The sequence below is a fragment of the Callorhinus ursinus genome, unplaced genomic scaffold, assembly GCF_003265705.2.
Source record: "Callorhinus ursinus isolate GAN/ISIS: 27379988/994484 unplaced genomic scaffold, GSC_fseal_2.0 scaffold86, whole genome shotgun sequence".
Taxonomy (NCBI): Eukaryota; Metazoa; Chordata; class Mammalia; order Carnivora; family Otariidae; genus Callorhinus; species Callorhinus ursinus.
The window spans coordinates 1,938,107-1,959,091 of record NW_027397148.1 but is presented as its reverse complement, the minus strand read 5'-3'; the positions used below and the strand labels follow the sequence as shown (position 1 = coordinate 1,959,091).

The window sequence follows — 20,985 nt, the reverse complement described above, 5'->3', positions numbered from 1 at the left end:
CCAGTAAGGGCTTCGCTGCCTCACCAGCTATCTGATCCGAAATTTTATCAGAGTCTCTCCAGCTACTTTCCTTTTTGTCCATCATCAGGTCCTGTGAAATGTTCCCTGCCCCCTCTCCACCCCTCCCCTTCCCCTCACACTGTCAGTGCCCTTGACATCTGTCACATGGGTCACCTACAGGCCCCCTGGCCCAGTCCGGCTTCTGAGCCACCCCAGAGTGGTCTTCTCAGATCTACGTCTGAGCAGGTCACCCCACCACCTCTGCTGGTTCCCCACTGAGAGCAATGGTGGCTATGTGTTTGGAGCTGTGCAAATTCACTCCAGCATGGCTGCCCTGAGTGGTCACGGGGCGTTCTCCTCTAGAAGCCCCCACACACCCACCCAGGATGCCAGACACGCCAAGCAATGCAGGATAGCGCCCCTGTGGACCACATGCTCTCTCACACTTCAAGCCTCAGCTCCAGGGTCCCTTCCTAGACACCCTGCAGGCAGAACTCAACATTTTGTTCCCTTTGCAATTTGCATTCACATATTACCATGAACATAGCACCTCATTCATTCATCAGTCCTTAACAAGCCTACCCTAAGTGCCTTAGCATCCAGATGCCTCTCTAGACCCTAGAAAGATGTAAATTAATTGCACCTATTCCCCTGATTGGTTATTGGTGTGTCAGAATCTCCTGTGATCTTAACCTTCACTGTTCCAGAACAGGTCTAATACATTGGTCTCTCAGGCACAAGAAAAGTGCCTTATACATTGGGGAGCTTGACTATAGACTATTAGGTGTTATTAAGAGATCATTTTTATTTTGTTAGGAGTGCTAATGTCACTGTGGTATGTGTGAGAACGTCCTTGTTTCTTCAGAGATGCAAGCTGAAGACTTTTATGTGAAGAGGTTCAATAAAGATACAGATAAATAACAAGCAAATATGTCAAAATGTTAGCAGTGCTTGAATCCAGGCCCTGGGCATAAGGGTGCTCACATAACGTTCTGGCTATATGTCCCTACATTTGAAATTTTTCACAATAAAAAGTTTTCTAAAAGGTGAATTGAGTTGACTTGCCTGGACCCCGTTCTCATCTATCAGACCAGGGATATGCTCTAGTCCATGTGGGCTGCTATAACAACATACCACAGAATGGGTAGCTTATCAACAGCAGAAATTTGTTGCTCACAGTTCTGGAGGCTGGAAGCCTGAGATCAGGGTGAGAGCTGGTGAGAGCTCTCTTCCTGGTTCATAGCCGGCACCTTCTTGCTGTGTCCTCCCACAGCAGAAGGAGCTAGGGATCTTTCTGGAACCTCTTTCAGAAGGCATTAATTCCACGAGTGAGGGCTTCACCCTCCTGGCTGAAGCACCTTCCCAGAGTCCCACCTTCTAATACCATCACATTGGGCACTACGACTTCAATATATGAATTTGGGGGTGGGACACAAACATTCAGCCACAGCAGGGTTTCAGTGGGAGGAGCCTCAGTCCCAGTGGCATGGAGCAGAAAACACAGCTCTGTGCTCCACAGCAGGCCCTGTGGAATCCAGGACTCTGGAAGGAAATTGCTTTTGGCTTCAACACCCCTTTAAGCAAGTCAAATGAGGTTTGTTGACCCCAGTGACCCTAAAGGGGAAGAAGTGTGAGCTTGTTTCCGTGAGCTGAATGGAGGAACGCCGAGAGAAGGAGCCGTTTTGGGTGACCAGATCAGTGTGCTAAAACGGAGCTGAGTCGGGAGAAGGGAGGCACAGGTCAGACCACAGCTCTTCGGAAACACCGCTCATAACAGGGCCAGTTACTAATAATCTGTGGAGCCAGTCACTCGACTCCATGCAGGATAGTATGCACTAGCCGCTCTATATCCTCGAAAGTTTCCACTTTTTAAAGGGCTGGAATTAAAGGACTGTTACACACAAGAGACTTCTGCTTTGGTTTTGTAGGTAAGGGCTCTGTGGAATCCCTAACAGGCTCCCTGCCCCCTCCTGAGGTCTAAAACAAGCCAGAGTGCCTCTTCTGGGACGGTTATTTGTGGCATCAGGACCCGAACAAAATCCTCCTCCGCGCTGGCTTGTTTTTCCCTTGCCTTCTTCACTCTGAGAAAGTCTCTTACCTAGAGCTAAAAGATTGTTAACACAGTCCAGCGGTTCCTTTACCCCTCGGTTCTGAACACCCTTCCTACTGCCCCCAAATGCCCATGATACAGCAGTGAAGCAACCTAAAAGGAAGCGAGCCAAGGTTCCCCCAAGCACCTGAAGGGCTATGTGTCCTGGTGTCCGCAGCAACCTCCTCACCTTGCCAACTGGCTTGCTGAGCTTGGAGCAGGACGTCATGGGCTGCAGTTTGGGCGCCAACCCAGCGCGGCCCTGGGGGTAACTCATCCTGCACCTCATCTCCCCCGCCCTGGCCTCTCCCTGCGTGGCCTGGGTTTGAAAACAACACATCTGCCTTTTCACAGTCAAAGCCACGCTGCCTCCGCTGGTGATGTCGCCAGTTACTCCCAACTCCCAGAACGCGCAAGGCAAACATAGACTAACAGTGACCATCAGGGGACCCGCGGGGCAGCTGGGGGTCGCGAGTCGTGGGGACCGTCCTCTGCAGCGGTCTGCGAGAGCCACCTTCCCCGTAGGGCCCCGAGGTGGCACGGACCCGGGCGCTCTCCCAGAAGGCCAAGCCGCGACCTTCGGCAGGGGTGAGCCCATTGTCAAGGTCCTGCCTGTAGGCGGGGCGGACCGGCCGGCCGGGGCCCGGGGCGGGGCTGGCGGCAGGGCTTTAAGAGGGCGCGGGCGGGCGGAAGCCGAGCCTGTGAGGGGGACCCTGGAGATGGACACCGCCCGCGACTACGCGGGAGCCCTCCTCAGGCGAGTGCGGCGCGAGCCCGGCTCAGGGCCACGCCAGCGCCCCACGTCCTCCCGCGCCCCGCATCCCCCTGGGCCCCTCGTCCCCTCTGCGCCCCGCGTCTCCTTGCACCTCATGCACCCCGCATCCCGGAGCGTCCCGCACCCCCGCGCCACACATACCCCTGTGCCTGGGCACTCTGCGTCCCACCTGAGCCCGGTGTCCCCCCCACGCCCTGAGCGTTCTGCATCCCCGTGTGTCTGGCACCTGCGTGAGCCCCTCGTCTCCCTGCGCCCGGGGTCCCCTGGCACCCCCTGCGCCCCACGAGCAGGAGCTGCCCGAGGTCGCGTCCCAGCCTACGCACCCAGCCTCACCTCTGGTGCGCACGCCTTCGGGCAGCCCCGGTGGGCAGAGCCCGAGCCCGCTGCGGGTCTCCTTCCCCTCCTCCAGCTGGCCGCAGGTGCCAGGTGTGGCTCTCCCGAGGTGCGCGGGCATCCGCGGAACAGGTGACAGTGGTGAGTACGGGAGTGGCTGAATTTCTTCCTGCTGCTGCATCCACCGGTGCAGATCCTCGAGGGCCCCCGTCCTGGGAAACCCGGGCAACGCCTCCAAGGTGCGCGGGGACGGGGCTTCTAGGGTACCTCGGGATCGCAACAGGAGCTGGGGCGCTGGTGGGGACACTGGGCAGCTTTGGGATGGTCCAGGCTTACCCCTAAAGACGAGGGAGGCTCTGAGCTCCAAGGGGAGGGTGGGCTGAGCCGAGAGCACCCCTTGGGCTCTGAATACGCCCTGACCCCTGCTTGATGAATCCACCCAAGCTTGTAAGGGGGTGTTTGGGGAGAAGGCTCCCCCTCCTCGCCGCGTCCGAGAGCGCCCTCCCTGCCAGGGACGCGTGCGGAGTCTTATCCCCTCTCCCAGGGCTTTGCACCCCTCTGGGGGCTTGAAGGCACCGCAGCACTTACCCTCACCCCAACCCAGCTTCCGTTCATCTTCATAATATTGATGTAGGAAAGAACGTTAGTGTTGGAAGCCTACGGCCAAGAAAGAATTCTAGAGAGGTCTTTGATGCAAAAAGGTTTATTAAAGCACAGGGACAGAAAGAGCTGAGGCTCATGAGGAGTGACCCATTATATACTTTCAAGTTGGGAGGGGGGTTAGGGATAGTGTAAGCCTTCCAGGATCCTGAGGGGGGGCTAGCTATTGTTAGGAAAGGTCATTTATTACTGTTTAGTAGAAATTCAATCATGAGACCCTTCAGATGCATATGGGTGCGTCATATGCTTGGGGCATGATTGATAACATGTATCTTGGGTGGTAGAGCTAAAGGAAGTTTCCAAAGGAATTTTTGTATGTTAAAGTAGACTTACAGGATCCTGGGGGAGGTGTGGGGGGGGGGGTTGGGCTAGCATTGTCTTTTGCCCTTAGCCAAGTATTAACATTGAGGCAGTTGAGTCCCTAGAGGAATGTCACTCTGCCTGTTTCAAGGACTTGTCAATGGGCTGTAGGTAGTAAGAAAATTTAATAATTTCTTTTCTGCTTTTGTTTCCCACATCAGTATCTTGACACACCCAATCCTGTCCTTGTTAATAAAATCCAAATATTGCATGGAAGTAATTTTTAAATATAAATTTATGGAAGGGATAGTGCTTCTTTGAAGATCTTCAAAGTACTTCAGAAAGGATAGAAAAGCCCTTGAGTTCTTTAAAATGCAGGTTTTCAGAGGTGACTGATCCCATTTGTACCAAAGGGCAGAGGGATAGGGTAGGTTGAAAGGGAAGGATGGCAGAGAGCGTCACTTTACAAAACTAGTGTGATCTATAGGGGGCTGAATTTGCTGTGTGCAAATTTCTAACTCAAGGTTAGAAAAATAGCTTCCAAAATGTAAAGATGGTCTGTCTGAACAGCATGGGCTTTCCCTTTAAAAACAAACAAAAAAATCCCCCAAAACCAGAAGTCAAGTAGTAGGAACCAGGGAGGGTGAGAAACAGACTTGTTTCATGCATCTTCTATAACGCAGGTAAGCATAAAGGTAAAGCCTTGGTTTCTTTCCTTTTTTGTTCCTCTCCTCCCCCACCCCCCTTACAATCCCGCTCCAGTGGGTAACAGCTGTTGACAGTTTGGGGTGCAATTCTCAAATATGCAAACACACCCATTCTGCAACTTCTTGTGAGCCCTAGGGAGGTGGCAGGCTGAGGTTTAAGGACTGGTAAGTAGGCACTAATTCCTAGCTGGGGTTGCCTGGAGCAGGCGTTGCCTGCGGACCCTGCCCTTTCACCCGGTTCCTACAACAGGCTACCCGGATCCAAAATGCATCGGTGTGAGGTTTCCATTGGGTCAAGTGTGTATGGAGGGGACTTGCTTGTGAAATGTTGGCAAATCAAAACATAGGGAAGGTCTACTCGACACATTCTTCTGAGCTTGGCAAACTCCAAAAGTGAGTGACCATTTGTTAGGGACACACTGTGCAGTTCTTTGAAAAAAAAATCTACCTGCTTCCAAAATAAACTGGAAGAAAAACAATGCATAATGCTTGTTGAAAGGAAAACACTTCTCTTCCCTGTCCTTCTTTAGAATTATGTCCAGGCTGAAGACCCATGTGAGCCACAGACTAGGTGATGGCCACGTTTGTTAGTTACAGTCTTGCTACTGTCTCCTCCGTGTTCCTTAATTTAACCTAGATGGCCCTAACTCTGTCTTTCCTTAGTAGATGACTGCCTTTTGCCAAAGAAATAATTTAATCCACAAACACATCTTTTATTAAGGTCAGCAATTCTAAAGTCTTAAACCAGTCAATAATTTGTTAATCGTCTGTGATCCTTCAAGACCATAGTCAAGGCACAAGCAGCCTGAGGTCTCTTAGCAGAGCTCTGGACATCAAGGATGCCCACACCGGCATGTGTGGTCATAGACAAAGCTGCTCAGCCTTTGTGTCTGTCGGTGAGCGAGAGCATTCACACCGACCTTGAAGTTGTTACAGAGCTGTTAGATACTATACTGGGCGCAAAATTGCTGCTTTTGTTGCTATTTGGTACAGCTTTCCTTTCCTTGAACAAGAATCTCTAGGTTGTGTATAGCTGGCATTTCAGGACACATTTCACCACCTTCTTACTAGTGACATAAGCAAGGAATTGCATTTGCTACAAGTAAATCTCCCCGGTTACCGACGCTCACTCTTTTGTGGGTCTAAACTGTTATTTTATTTATTATTTTTTTTAATTTTTCAAATTTATTTGACAGAGAGAGACACAGTGAGAGAGGGAACACGAGTAGGGGGCGTGGGAGAGAGAGAAGCAGGCTTCCCACTGAGCAGTGATCCCGACGAGGGGCTCGATCCCAGGAGCCTGGGATCGTGACCTTAGCCGAAGGCAGACGCTTAACGACTGAGCCACCCAGGCGTCCCTAAACTGTTATTTTAATAACATCTCAAAGTGTCCAAAGACTTCATGGTCATACACTGAGTCCTCTTACTGCATCAAGCATTTCGATAGGTTGGTCAAGGCCCAAACGGGAGCCGGCACAGTCCCTGTGGGGCCGCGGTGCCCCATGTGTGTAAGCCCATAAGGAGGCTCGGGCACTGCTGGGGAGCGGGAAACATCGCTGAGGCCGACACTCCTCCAGCTGCGGCCACTGAGTTAGACCCCGACACTGTCCCTACTGCTTGGCCAGATCCAGCCAGGCCTGATGTCCGCTTTTCAATCCTGTCTGTCTCTCTGCACTGCTGTATTGGACATCACCGCTTCCCTCCCTGATGTCCTCATTGTCCCCAGGCTTTAGTGGTAGTGCTTGCTTGGTTGACTTGCCCACGCACGTCCGCACTGCCTTACTCTCAGGTGGATTCCTCCTTTCCACCTAACACGAAGATGGGCCGCTCAGACACTGAAACATTCATTTCATTCTGGATGTTCCCCAGGGAGTTGCTTACACGGCCTCACAGAGCCACCTCATCACTGCTGACCCCAAAATGTTTCTCTCTGGGGGAAACTTTGTTCCCAGGCCTGCCCTTTTCCCCTCCTTCCACTTTTGGAAGAAACATCAGTCCATTGGGTGGCATAAAAACATGATTTTTTATGCTCTGGGGGGGCTAGCTTCGTTTTCCTGGAGTAAAGCTCACATCTGCCCACAGTCTGTGGCTCCTTGCTTTATTTGCCACACTGTTATAAGTTGAGCCTCCTCAGTTCCCTCCGGGAAAAATACAAAGATTTCTCTGTTTTCCTCACTTCTGGGAGATATGCCCCTTCCCAGTTTTAAGAATGTTCTGTGAAGTCTGACTTCTCTTTTTGTCTTGATTTCCCCGAAACAATGTTTCCTTGAATAACCTGTTTCCTGGTTTTTCTTTTCCTTTTAGTGAGCTGTTTCCTTCCTGCTTCGTAGGCTTGTTTGCACTTTCCCAGGAATTAGAGGGTGACTGACGTGTGATGTATCTAATCCAAGGCTTCTCAGAGCTCCTGTCTTGACTTTGATATATTAAAATATTAAGGGGAGAATAGCAACACGTTTTAGGCATTGTGCTGATAGCCAGTGACATAGATTATCCTCTTAGGAGGACCAGGAGTGAGTTGGATCAATATGATGCTTTGTTCATTTAGCTAGCTAGTTAACCCCACTGCCCCTTTAGCTGGAGCAAAGTAAATACTCCTATAACAATTGTCAAATAGTTTTAGTGTACATAAAATTTCATTTAACCCTTTTTTATGTTATCCATAAGAGAGTCTCAATTTTATATAATTTGATACATCAAATCACTCATCCTGTTCCTTAAAAGGAATATAAGGATTTAATGTAATTTATATAAATTAATTAAATAAATTTAATTTAATTTAATTTTTCGAGGATTTTTTGAGGTGCACTCCGTAAGCCTGTTCTCCGACAACGAACCAGTTCCCAGTTAGGAAAAGTAATGGGTAAGAAGAACATGGACTTTTTTTATTGAGGATGGCTATCTTGAGGGCAGCGTGGAGAGGGAGGACCAGAGATCGCTGCCAGCCCTTATCTTGTCCGAAGTTAAAAGACAATCAGGACTCTGTATAATCACCTATACTACGTAACTGGAGCACTGGTGCTTCCTAAGGCATGAATGTTGGCATCCAATGAGGAGGTACAAGACCACAATTAACTAGGTCAAAGCTGTTCATGCCCACAAGGTGTGCCATTGGCCTCTGGCTCCTGGACCTCAGATTCCAGGACATGAACTTTGTTCTCCCATTTCTCTGATCTTGTTCTAGCCTGTCTTTTACTCAGTGAATAGATTGCATGACAACAGTAGGCTAGGGGTTGTGGGGAAGTCAGAAAATGTGCAGACAGACCCTGGCCTCAGTGAGTATGGATTCTAGAAGGACTTCTGGTTCATGGCAATGATTTCCTGCTTTGTGGGGAGAAGAGAGGCTCTTGCCAGAGAGGATCCAAGGTTGCCTGTCCCATAGGAGGGTTTTCACCCTTATAGGGCTGACACCGTGGTGCAAAAGTGGGAGCTGGACTCAAACCCCTGTTCTAGCACTTGCTAACTCTGACCTTATTCATTTCCTAACCTCTTGAGCCTCACTTTTGCTCATCTAACACACCTGTCTTGTCAAGTTGTTAAGTGAAGCACTGATGTACCCAGTGTCTGGCATTAAGTGGAACTAGTATCTTTCTTTCCTCCTCACAGGAACTTCCCCTGGGAGTTGTAAGTTTCAGCAGCCATGAGTAGGTTGCCACCAAAGCCCGATCCTAAATGTAAAGCGTAATATGGAAAATCCTCGCTGCACAGCCCACCAAATTGCCGGAGATGGAACTGTGAGTGGGTTCTCTGCAGCGTCAGCTCAGCAGAATGTAGGCATCTTGTTCATCGGGTTGTGTAACTGAGGAACCTGGTGTAATGTCTTGTAATCAGGGCCAAAGTTTGGAGGCTGTCTGCTGGCCTCACCACTGTGTCAGTTCAAGGCTTGGATTCACTCCTTGGGTCTCTGCTCAATCTAATGGGGCACCTGAATCAGAGGTCAGTAACCTGGCACAATCCCCTTACAGTTGCCTCACTAGGAATAAATAATGCATAGATTTTGCCAGCCTAGAAGGGAAAGGACCTGTCTTTTCCTTCTTAACTGAGTGACCTGGAGAAATCACTCTGAGCCTCAGTTTTCCCATCTGAGAAATTGGGGTGATACTTTCCCTATAAAGTTGTGATGATGATTAGTTAACATGTTAAGAGCAAGCACAAGCTGGCCATAGTGAGGGCTCGGATGTGAGCAGTTAGGACGTGCTGATGTGAAGCTGGCTGAATACTCTTCAGATCAAATCCATGCTAACAAAGCAGGCCTGATTCCTAGAATGCCAATTTGTTGCTAGGGCAGAGGGATAAGGTGCAGACACTCACTCTTATGGAAACCTTGCTGAAACTGGCTGATCGTGCTACGAGCATGAACTTATCCTGACAATTTTTGAGAACTGGTTCATTACTATACTATCGGTTTTTCATATAGAAAATTGCTTGGTAGGAGGCGCCTGGGTGGCTTAGTCGTTAAGCGTCTGCCTTCAGCTCAGGTCATGATCCCGGGGTCCTGGGATCGAGCCCCACATCGGGCTCCCTGCTCGGCGGGAGGCCTGCTTCTCCCTCTCACACTCCCCCTGCTTGTGTTCCCTCTCTTGCTGTGTCTCTCTCTGTCAAATAAATAAATAAAATCTTAAAAAAAAAAAAGAAAATTACTTGGTAAACCACTGAATTTTCACTATGTCCATTTGTAGAGCTTCAAGTTAGACCACATATTACTTAAAACACATATGCCTAGTGCTAGTCTAGGCATTATGGGAGATACAACAGAGAAGCTTTTGTCCGTAAGGAAATTCTAATCTGGTTGGGAAAATAAAGCATAGATAAATATATGACAGTATATGTACAGGTATGTATGTATGTGTGTATGTATATGTATAAAATAAAGTACCAAATCCTAGGTGATAGGCATTCACAAAAAGTACAGAAGTCTCTAGAATTTTAGCTTTCATAGGGTTAATCTAGACAAGCTTTTATGAGTGTCAGAAAGCAGTGATGTCTTCACTTTGTATCTTCTACAAGGTTGCCCTAAAAATAAAGCCCTTTGTTTCATTCTCCTGAAGTCACTGTACAGACTATTTGTCCACATTGTCCACAACTATTTGAGCACCTGAAATCGGTAGTCACCGTTCAGGTGTGGGGAGAGCAAAGCTAGAGGTGCTATTACCTCAGGAGCTGCAGAGATTAAATGAGGTCATGTGTCACTTATCACAGCACCTGACATGAAACAAGCTACCTGACATGTTGCTAACTTACGTTTATATTCTTTTTTTTTTTTTTTTACGATTTTATTTATTTATTCGACAGAGACACAGCGAGAGAAGGAACACAAGCAGGGGGAGTGGGAGAGGGAGAAGCAGACTCCCCGCTGAGCAGGGAGCCTGATGCGGGGCTTGATCCCAGGACCCTGGGATCATGACCTGAGCCAAAGGCAGACACCTAAAGACTGAGCCACCCAGGCGCCCTGTTTATATTCTTTTAAATAATTTCTTTATGGATATATTCCTAAATATAAAACAGCCCCTAGTCCTGGGTGAAAACTACACATTGCTAGACTGGTCTCCAAAGAGACTGAAGCCCTGCCTAGTGCCACGGCAAGGAGCATCTGTTTCTCCTTACGGAGTTAGTTTTAAATAACTCCTTGCATGTTTGTTTAAAAGCATGCGGTAGTATGTCAGAGGTGGCTTTGCATTTCTTTAATTGCTATCGAAAGCCTCGTATGTTCCCGAATATGCAAACTTGTCTTATTCTTTTAGTGTGAGGCATCTAGATAAACCTTTATGAGGCCAAGAACAGGTGCTTGGGTCATAATCCCAGCTCTGGTTCCTACCAGTTGCGGGGCACCTCTCTGGCCTGATTGCCCTCACCTGTAAATTGAGAAAATCAGGACTATATCACAGAGTTTTCTGAGGATTAAGTGAATTAATATTTACAAAGCAAATGTTGGGGCCCTGGCTGGCTCAGTCAGTGGAGCCTGCAACTCTTGATCTCGGGGTTGTCGGTTCGAGTCCCACGTTGGGTGTAGAGATTACTTAAAAATAAAATTTTTAAAAACAAAAGTGTTTGTTAAATAACTACTAACGCTGTGAGCTTCTCGTTTATCCCCATTATATATATGTGTGTGTATTTGTACTATATATGTACATATGTGTGTGTGTGTGTGTGTGTGTGTGTATATGCAGGTAACTAAAATTTGATAATCAAGGGTTGGAGATTATTTTCCTCAGAAAAATGTCTTGATTTGGTTTTGTTATTTTCCTTCTCCTTCTTAGTTTTTTTAATAGTGAAATTTTGAATTCTTTGTTAGATGTGGAACTTACTCCAAAGTGTCATGTAACATATGGCCCAAAGTTCTTTTCCTTCTTGTTATTCCAACCACAATTATTATAGTGTTTGTTGTTCCTCGTTTATTCTAAGTTAATTTCTAAAAATTAGTTTATTGCTCTAGTGACCAATATCTGGCTTTTCAATTCCTGGCTTAGTCTTACTGTACAATATGTAACTTTTGTGCATGTGTACCCAATTCTTTAACTCTGCTTGGCCACTTCATAGCCTCTGGAAATCTTTTTCTTTTCTTTTTTTTTTTTAAAGATTTTTTTCAGCTGTAAAAGCCATGTTTGCAGCATAGAATTCTTAGTTCTTGTTTGAGTTCGATACCCTTACCATTTCTTTCTCACGTAGTTACTACAAGGACTTTGAATGTTCCAGTAAAATAGGTGTAATAATATAATGGTTGTGTTTTTTAATTATATATATATATATATAATTTGGATATCAGGATATATGTGTATATATATATATAAAATTTTCAATAATCCCCAACTGTTGATTTTCTTTCTTTCAGATGCAAATATTAAAATTGTTTTAATTTTGTGTACTTCAAACCTCTCTTTAAAGACTCTTTTGAAGATAACGTCCAAGATATTTTTACTTTTCCCCTCCATTTCCAGGCCCCTGACATTTATGGGATCACAGACCAAGAGAGTCCTACTAACTCCTCTCATGCACTCGGCTCGCCCTTTCCGGGTCTCCAACCATGACAGAAGCAGCCGGCGAGGGGTGATGGCCAACAGTCTGAAGGAGCTCCTCAGCAAGGTGCCAGGAGCCACGGCGCCTCCCCCCCACTCGCAGGAGGGCCCCTGACCACACATGGGGCTCTGGTCTTGAGTCCTAACCCACGGCAGAGACAGAAATGTCACTGTCATGACATCAGAGACTCTAAGGGGAGAAGAAAAATATGAAAGGGAACATTATCGCTTCTCTGTACCATAAAAGATTTAGCTGCAGAAACAAAGGCCTTAAAAACAGTCATCAACTGATAATGTAGCCTTTCTTCTTTGACAAGGGAGAATACAGGGAAGCAGCAGGCTTTGGAAATCTGTTTTCGGTTATAAAGCCCAGGGAAGAATAGTCCTTAATCTAAAACAGTGTCCTAGATCACCAAATAAGGAAGAATCACAGACTTTCTGGAGTCTGTGGAGTTGGGTTATGGAGGCATAACCCAGACAAAGACACCCATGGAAATAAATGAGCATCCCACATGCAGACCCTATAGCAAGAGAGATGTTCACATATGGGACGTGAGACTAAGGCTCTTTATCGTGTTGCTGCATTATTCATTTTATTTGTCAAAATAAGTAATTTTAGAAACTGTAGCTATTACCCAGTGTCTTCATTTGTCTCATGTCATTGAAATCTCTGAAGAAGATAGATCCATTAAAAATCTGCACTTCTCTTTTTCCAGGCAAAGACTAAGTCATAGACACCAGTGAAGGTAGATCTTTACCACTAAAATTTTAGCAAGATCAGACAGTACTTCTGAAACTATAACTTAATCAGTGGCTTTGAGTGGTCAAAATGGAATCTCCTGCTTTCTTCCATGTCTCTGACGCGTTGCCAATCTAGACGCTGGAAGCCTTAGTTATCACCAGCGGATTAGTCAATTTGGTGCTGGAAGAAGATGGAACAGTGGTGGATACCGAAGAGTTCTTTCAGACCTTAGAAGACAACACACATTTCATGATCTTGGAGAAAGGGCAGAAGTGGACACCGGTAAGCAAAAACACTTAGCCGACTTTTTTTTTTTTAAACAGGAGTTTATTATTTATTTATTTATTTATTTATTCATTTGCCAGAGAGAGAGACAGCGGGAGAGGGAACACAAGCAGGAGGAATGGGAGAGGGAGAAGCAGGCTTAGCCGACTTTTTACGCACAAAGTGCATTCCCTAGTTTGGTGTTGTCTTGCCCTCTTTCTAGATATATACCTTGTGTTCACCTAATAACTGGATCTGCCACCCTCAAAAGGTTGCTTTAAAGTATTTCTAGGAAACTTAGCATCTTAATAAGCCTAGGGGCTATATAATTTAAAGCAAATAATTCTTTTTTTAATTTAAATTCAATTAATTAACATATAGTGTATTATTAGTTTCAGAGGTAGAGGTCAGTGATTCATCAGTTGCATATAACACCCAGTGCTCATTGCATCAGGTGCCCTCCTTAATGTCCATCACCCAATTACCCCATCCCCCCACGCCCCTCCCCTCCAGCAACCCTCAATTTGTTTCCTATGATTAAGAGTCTCTTATGATTTGTCTCCCTCACTGATTTCGTCTTGTTTTATTTTTCCCTCCCTTCCCCTATGATCCTCTGTTTTGTTTCTTAAATTCCACATAGGAGTGAGATCATGTGATAATTGTCTTTCTCTGACTAACTTATTTGGCTTGGCATAATACCCTCTAGCTCCATCCATGTTGTTGCAAATGTCAAGGTTTCATCTTTTTTTTTTTAAGATTTTATTTATTTATTTGAGAGAGAGAGAGAATGAGAGATAGAAAGCATGAGAGGGAAGAGGGTCAGAGGGAGAAGCAGACTCCCTGCTGAGCAGGAAGCCCGATGTGGGACTTGATCCCGGGACTCCAGGATCATGACCTGAGCCGAAGGCAGTCGCTTAACCAACTGAGCCACCCAGGCGCCCAAGGTATCATCTTTTTGATGGCTGAGTAGTATTCCATTGTATATATGGACCACATCTTCTTTATCCATTCGTCTGTTGAAGGGCATCTCAGCTCTTTCCACAGTTTGGCTATTGTGGACATTGCTGCTATAAACATTGGGTGCATGTGGCCCTTCTTTTCATTACATCTGTATCTTTGGGGTAAATACCCAGGAGTGCAATTGCTGGGTCATAGGGTAGCTCTATTTTCAACTTTTTGAGGAAGCTCCACACTGTTTTCCAGAGTGGCCGCACCAGCTTTAAAGCAAATAATTCTGAGGAACAGGTTTAGGCCAGTAAGGAGCTACAGATCCTGTTAAAAGTGCACAGATGTGATCTGGTGACCATTCCCAGTCTCTGTCCTGAGGAGGCCAGCAAGCTAACATAGCCAGTGAAGTTAAGTAGGGATGTGTGTGTGTGTGTGTGTGTGTGTGTGTGTGTGTGTGTGCGCGCGCGCGCACGAATGTACAGTGATTTAGAAAAGTAAAGAAGTTGAATAAAGGTTTCTATATCCAGGAAAACTACAGATTATATATATATCTTGGATCCCACTATAAAACACTTAAAAGTGTAAAGCAAAATATTAAAACATATCTTATATGCTTACTGACCTTCAAGAAGGGAAAATCCTCAGAGGCCAAAACTTTTCTGGGAGCCAGAATCAAGAGAAGCAGCTTACCTGTAGGCGTCTCACCTGTGGCCATCCACTCACGTCGGTGACTAAGGGCTGCAGTTTTGACAGGTGCTGACAGGACAGGAGACAAAGTCTTGGGCTGACACAAGGTAAGGGCCCAGATTAGAGATGCCCACATAAAGCAGAGAATCTTAAAGTTCTCTCCTAAGAATCTATAAACACAAACTGCCTGCATGAGGTTTTAAGGACTCTTGATTCCAAAAACATTCAAGCTGAGAGTTTAGTTTCCCGAGCCCTGGGGAGGGAAGCATCGATGGAAGGAGTTTATCCATTGAGTTCTCTTTGCTCAACTGGTCCCTCCGTCCAGCCCCAGTGAGCTGGGGTTGATTGTGTCCCCATGTAACCAGTAGGAGCAAATAGCCTCAGAACGAGCATTGATCCAGACATCAGAGAGTTTCCATTAAGTTCCAACAAATGTGAGTTCACAGTCAGATCATAGAATGTAAGGACTTAAGGCACTGTGTGTGAGAGTAAGCAGAAATAATGAAGTCAGACCTCCAAAGACCTCAGATGTTGGAATCATGAGATAGAGAGTATAAAATAAGTGTATTTAAAATGCCCAAAGAAATATAAAAGGTAATCAAAAGTAAGACAGGACAGGAGGTAATCAGAAAGCACTAGGTAGTCTTGAAAGAATCAAATAGAATTTCTGACAATTAAAGTAAATGGAGCCAGGCAGTACTAAAGATACGTCTCAAGAAGGTTCCATGATGTAGCACAAGAAGGCAGCTGTTTAAAACAGTGTGCCTTTATCCCGTAGAATTGAAGCACCTCCTAAACCCAGCCAGCCCTCTCCTAGACATACACCCAGCACGCAGATACCCAGCCATGAGTTTCTATGTCAATCACATAAATAACTACTGCAGTGTCTGTCCCTTGGATGGGACAGTCTTTGGCTGTGAGAACGCAGGAAGTACAACTATAGGTATCTCTATGGATGAATCTCATCAACTCGGTTGAGTGAAAATATCAGAATAATCCAGTAAGCAAGTGATCTTCAAATTTTTTACCTCAGGACCCCTTTACACTCTTAAAAATGAGTGATGACCCCAAATAGCTTTTGTTTAGGTGGATTTCAATAGACTCTATAGATATCCATCAAGCAGAGGTTTTCAACTGGGGCCAGTCTTACCCCTTGAGAGGCATTTGGCAGTATCCGAAGACATTTCTAGTGATCACAACTGGGGTGGAAGGGCTACTGCTGGATTGGAAGAGTATAGGGTGAATCAGACAAATCTCTTAAAAGGCAATCTTGAGCTGGACTACTTTTTGTTTGAGAAAGATGTTGTGGGCAGAATACAGCCTCCCAAAGATGCCCACATCCTAACCCCTGGAGTCCATGAAAGTGTTCCTGTACTTGGCCAATGGACCTAGCAGGTGTGGTTAAGTTAAGGATCTTGAGCTGGGGAGATAGGCCTGGATAACCTGGAGACCTGTGCCATCACAGGGTCCTTACAGAGGGACACGAGGGTCATAGTGAGGGCCAGAAGCAGGGAAAGAAGAGGGGAGATGTGAGGAGCCAAGGAACGAGAGCACCTCCAGAAGCTGGAGAAGCAAGGCGGCCCCCGTCTCCCCCGGCAGCCTCCAGAAGGAACATCTCTGCCGGCTCACTGTGGCCTGCCAACCTCCAGATTTTATGGTCTAAGTCTCTGTTGTTTCAAGCCACTGAGTTTGCGGTAATTTGTTACAAGAGCAACAGGAAACCAGCTCAGAAGGGAAGGGCAGTTTGTGTTTGTTTTTATAACAGACACTGGGTTCGTGGGCCCTCAGCGCGGGTGGGCGCCGGGAGACTGAGCCAGAGCAAGGGCGCTGAGAGGCCGTGGGCACAAATAATCCTGTGGGCTGGTGTGTCCAAGGGGGCGGGAGGCCTCACAGCCCCCTAAGCCTGCTTGACCAGCGACTTGGGGTTGGTGTCTTCTCTTGACTTAGGCCTTTCAACCATCTTCCCTCCAGTGGAAATGGGCACCTCCCAGCTGATGATAAGATCCTAGCCCCTTGTAGATGTGTTTTTTGTCTGTTTGTTTTATCAGTGAGGCCAGTTGTATTTAACGCCAATGAGAACGGCCTGCCAAGAAATAGCCGCCAGGGGTCGCCCGTCTTCAGTCTGAGCGCTGGGAGGCCTGGGAGGGTGCCCTAGGACCAGGTGGTGTGGTGATCGTTTCTCCTTCCTGGGCCAGCAGGTCAGAGAAATTGTGTCACCATCGAGCTTGTGAGGGCTTGATTTTGATTTAAGACCCAATCTTAAGGATGACTTTTAGGGGGAATAAGGTACAAACTTCCATACGTCAGAAAGGAACATGAGGCAGTGAGAAAGAACAGTGGCCGGATTTTAGGTAAAAAACCCTCTTTTTCATTCAGTAGTCTTCTTTTTAAAAAAAATTCTATTTGGGGCACCTGGGTAGCTTAGTTGTTAGGCGTCTGCTTTTGGCTCAGGTCATGATCCCGGGGTTCTGGGATGGAGCCCTCCACCGGGCTCCCTGCTCCAGCAGGGAAGCCTGTGTCTCCCTCTCCCACTCCCCCTGCTTGTGTTCCCTCTCTCGCTGTCTCTCTCTGTCAAATAAATAAATAAAATGAGAGCACAAGCAGGGGGAGCAGCAGGCAGAGGGAGAAGCAGGCTCCCCACCAAGCAGGGAGCCCAACGTGGGGCTTGATCCCAGGACCCCAGGATCACGACCTGAGCCGAAGACAGATGCTTAACGACTGAGCCACCGAGGCGCCCCTCATATATAATCTTAATTTTTAAAAAAATAATGTTTCCTAGGGGTGTCTGGGTGGCTCAGTCAGTTAAGTGTCCCACTCTTGATCCCAGCTCAGGTCTTGATCTCAGAGTCATGAGTTCAAGCCCCTGTTGGGCTCCACACTACTTAAAAGTAATAATAGTAATGTCTCCTAAATGCTGGACGGTTAATACCCCCTAAAGAGGCAGCAGGACCTCTTGTACATTAAACAACAGGCTACCACGAGAATCTCTTGTTGCGTATGTCCTGTGTGGGAGGAGAGCAGTGTGGCTCCAGCAAGAAGGGTCTGGGTACTTTTAGGGGAATTTATGTTTTACCTTCACATAGTCATTGTTGTCATTGGTGAATTTAACAGTTCTAGCCTCAACTACTCCCAACCCCAAGAGTTCCTGAGACGTAGTACCTTTGAATCCTGAATACCGCAAGATCCGTGTGTGGAGCCAGCCCTTGGGAGAGTCACCCCCGGCACAACTTGGTTCCCTTCTTGCTTTTTCCAAAACATTCTGTGGGGAAGATCGTCTCATGCTCTTTGTAAACCTAACGACTGACAGAGGTCTCTGGCTTTCTCCCCTGACCTGAAGGGTCTACTAATATTCCAGGAGGACCTGCATGGCATTTGTAACCAAACAGTTTTCCGTATCCCCAGGAAGTCTGCGTTCATCCAGGGTGGTGACTAGAAAACAGAGGCAGCCCTGGGAAGTTCTCACCCTGGCCCTTGCTTTAGCTACTTGATTCTGAAGCTTCCTGCCAGGCAGCCTCTTGTAAAATGGAAATAGCTGCCTGCTCCTCTTTAAGCAGACCAAGCTATATGCATGAGATCGCCCACGTCAGTCAAGTCACCATGGGTGGCCCTAAGTGACCGGGCTGGATGTGCTCAGTACCTCATGCCAGTAGCACAGCCATCCTACAGTCCGGGCCCTGGAGCCAAACTGCACTCATCCCAAGTCACTAAACTGGAAGTAGCTTGGGGAAGGCTAGTTTCTTGTGGGTTTGGACATGGTAGCAATAGGAGCATATTGATCTGCTGAAAACAGGCCTCAAGTAAATAGCAGCTCAGTCACTAACAGATTTTAAGCCAGCACAGTCAAAATTAGCAAAAACCTAGAATTATGGGATTTGCATGTCACAGCTGGAGAGGCTCCTCAAGTCTCTCCCTCCCTTTCTGGTTCTAGGGTGGCAACTATGTCTCAGCTCTCCAGCAGCCAAAGAAGGCGGGAATAGCAAGAGTCACCTTCGACTTGTACAAGCTGAACCCCAAGGACGTCATTGGTTGCCTCAACGTGAAGGCCACCATGTATGAGATGTACTCGGTGTCCTACGACATCCGGTGTACGGGAGTCAAGGCCCTGCTGAGGTAACCCTTCAGGGGTCGGCTGGGGGTCTGGGAGCTGCGTGGACGCTGCCCGGGTGGCCTGTCCCCAGCTTGCGGCCAGCCCTGCCCTGTCCTGACCGGCGGCTGCTGACCTTCACTAGTTCCTGTTGTCCTCTGGGCGTTTATGCCACAGACTTAATCAGAAAACAGAAAGTCTTGAGCCAAAATATTATTTTTTCCTCCAGAGACCATTAAATACTATGTGGAAACAGAAACTAAATAATAAATAGAGAGCAGAACCAAATGCACAGCCCTCGTTTTTAAAAGAAATTTGGTTCTGCTCTCTATTTATTATTTAGTTTCTGTGTATCCCCCAGGAACACTCTGGTTGTGACCAGGCTGGACAGCCCCCCGCCGCCCGCATGAGAGGGCCCCCTGCAGTCCCTCCCAGCCTTGCCTCTGAGCAGCCAGCTGTGGGACCTTTAACACGCTGCTTAATCTCTCTGAGCGTCAGTTCCATCATCTTTAAAATGACAAGTCTGCTTCCAAGTTCTTTATGATTGCCTGGGCTCTAAACACACCTACTTCTGTCCTCTAGTAAAGACAGATTGATCCTCTAGTACCTAATTCCCATGGAGGGGGGAGGAGAGACCGACAGCAGAGAAGGTCTTTGAAACCAGTCTAAAAAGGTTTCAAGCTGACAAACCGGTGCTCCCTGCACAGCCCCTCTGGGCAGGAGCCCCTGCTTCTCAGAGGGCCCTGGCTCCTTCTCTCCACTGGCCCCATAGGGACCACTCTGGTCATCCCTGAGGCCAAGTGCAGGGCAGGAAATGCTCTGGAAATGAGACTGGTCTCCTCTGAAGGGGCCACGGGCCCGGGCACGGAGTTGGCTCCCGCAGTCCTTTCGGGCGGCCTCTGTTTCCCACTCAGACCCCTTAATGGCCAACTCATAGACAGCTGTTGCTGTCCCTGTGTTGTAATCTTGACTCCTGGGAGAGCTTCCTCCTTTGGCTGAGATGGGAGAAAATAGCTTGATTGCTTGATTTTCCTGAAGTGAGACAGGAGAGTTATACCAGCGTAGAAAAGTATAATGAAGAAAGTAAACCTCATCCCAAATCCCGCCCCAGCAAAATCTTTCTTGAGAGGCAAATTTGGCCTTCTTGTCCTAATTCTTACCATCTGAGATCTGATGGCCCCACAAGCAGCCACAGAAGTCATCCAGGTCCCCACATCGAAAGCATCACGCCAGGGTCCTGTCGTGGGACCCGGGGGGCAGGGGGCTCTCCAGAGCGGCATGGCTGACCCCCAGACCTGGTGAAGTGACAGAACTTTCAAAACTGGAATGAAATCCTTTTGCTTTGGACTCGGTAGAGAGTAAGAATTTGAGTTAAAACCCCCTTTTTTAGTCTGAAATAATGGGAATGCCAGGCTTAGCCCTAGGGCTTAGATGCCAGAACAGGGCCCAGTTGGGATGTCCCAGCCACCCTAAGCCACCTGGGTCACGGGGCCACTCTCCTTCAGCCTGGCTTCTCCTTTCACATCCGACTGGGCTGATTTTAGTAACAGGCCCCACACACCTGAGGTGGCTAGGGTGAGCAAGCTGCCAAAGGACAAAACACACTGTGTGCCTTCTCCGTGCTTCCTAATGACTGTGCAACAGGCCACGTTTGGAAGTGGCCGGAGGAAAGGTGGTCCCAGGCCCCCTGCGTCAGCATCTACATGTCAGCCAGTCCTGGCGGGTTTGGGGGAGTGGTTCCCTACAGCATCAAATGTGAGCAGTGCCTCCTCTGAGCGCAGGTTTGGGGGGTGGTGAGGAATTGCTGCGTGTCTGCCCCTGGCTGGCCCAGAACGCCTAGCCTGACGTGCATCTTTGTCCCCTTTGTTGCAGGAGCCTGCTGCGGTTCCTGTCCCACGCTGCCCAGGTGACTGGACAGTTGCTCATCTACACCGGCTCGTACATGCTCCAACTGCTGGGTGACACAGAAGAGCAGGCTCCCCGCAGGTCACCCTCCAGACGGGGGGTCACGTGCAGATGAGGAGGCAAGCTGCAGGGACCCGGGCGGCTCTTGACCCAAACATTCCCTCTCGAATGATGATTTTGAAGATGCTTTATGTTCTAAATCACACGCATTTGTACTCTGCGGGTCACCTGGGCTCGGGGGTGGCACCCAGGGGAAGGAGAAGGAGTTGACGGCCATGAGATGGGGCTGCACAGCGGGATGCCCGGAGGGAGGAGAAGCGTGGGGGCCTCTGATGGGGGAGGGAAGGTGGCTCCAGAGCCACACAAACATGCATCGGGCCTTTCAGCTCCTCCCCTCCTGCAATAAACCAATCACAAGAGCTGCTTTTCGTGTGGGTAAAGCTTCCCTCCTGTCTCTTTTGTGTTCCAAACAAACTTCTAT

The 20,985-nt window shown here is 47.8% G+C and overlaps 1 protein-coding gene across 4 annotated transcripts; it reads left to right on the top strand.

Moving 5' to 3' along the window:
* Positions 1-2,697: 2,697 nt before the first annotated feature.
* On the top strand, positions 2,698-20,944 carry CIDEA (cell death inducing DFFA like effector a). 4 transcript variants are annotated; one of them, XM_073888028.1, is made up of 6 exons: positions 2,767-2,846; positions 8,468-8,595; positions 11,797-11,941; positions 12,752-12,898; positions 18,444-18,625; positions 20,472-20,944. In XM_073888028.1, exons 2-6 carry the CDS (start codon positions 8,588-8,590, stop codon positions 20,617-20,619), a joined length of 630 nt encoding a protein of 209 aa, XP_073744129.1. In that variant the 5' UTR covers positions 2,767-2,846; positions 8,468-8,587; the 3' UTR covers positions 20,620-20,944. The 4 variants fall into 4 exon arrangements, with proteins under 4 accessions (XP_025720973.1, XP_073744129.1, XP_073744130.1 ...); XM_073888029.1 differs by having other exon boundaries at positions 2,774-2,846; positions 8,468-8,631; XM_025865188.2 differs by lacking the exon at positions 8,468-8,595 and having other exon boundaries at positions 2,698-2,846.
* The last annotated feature ends 41 nt before the right edge of the window (positions 20,945-20,985 follow it).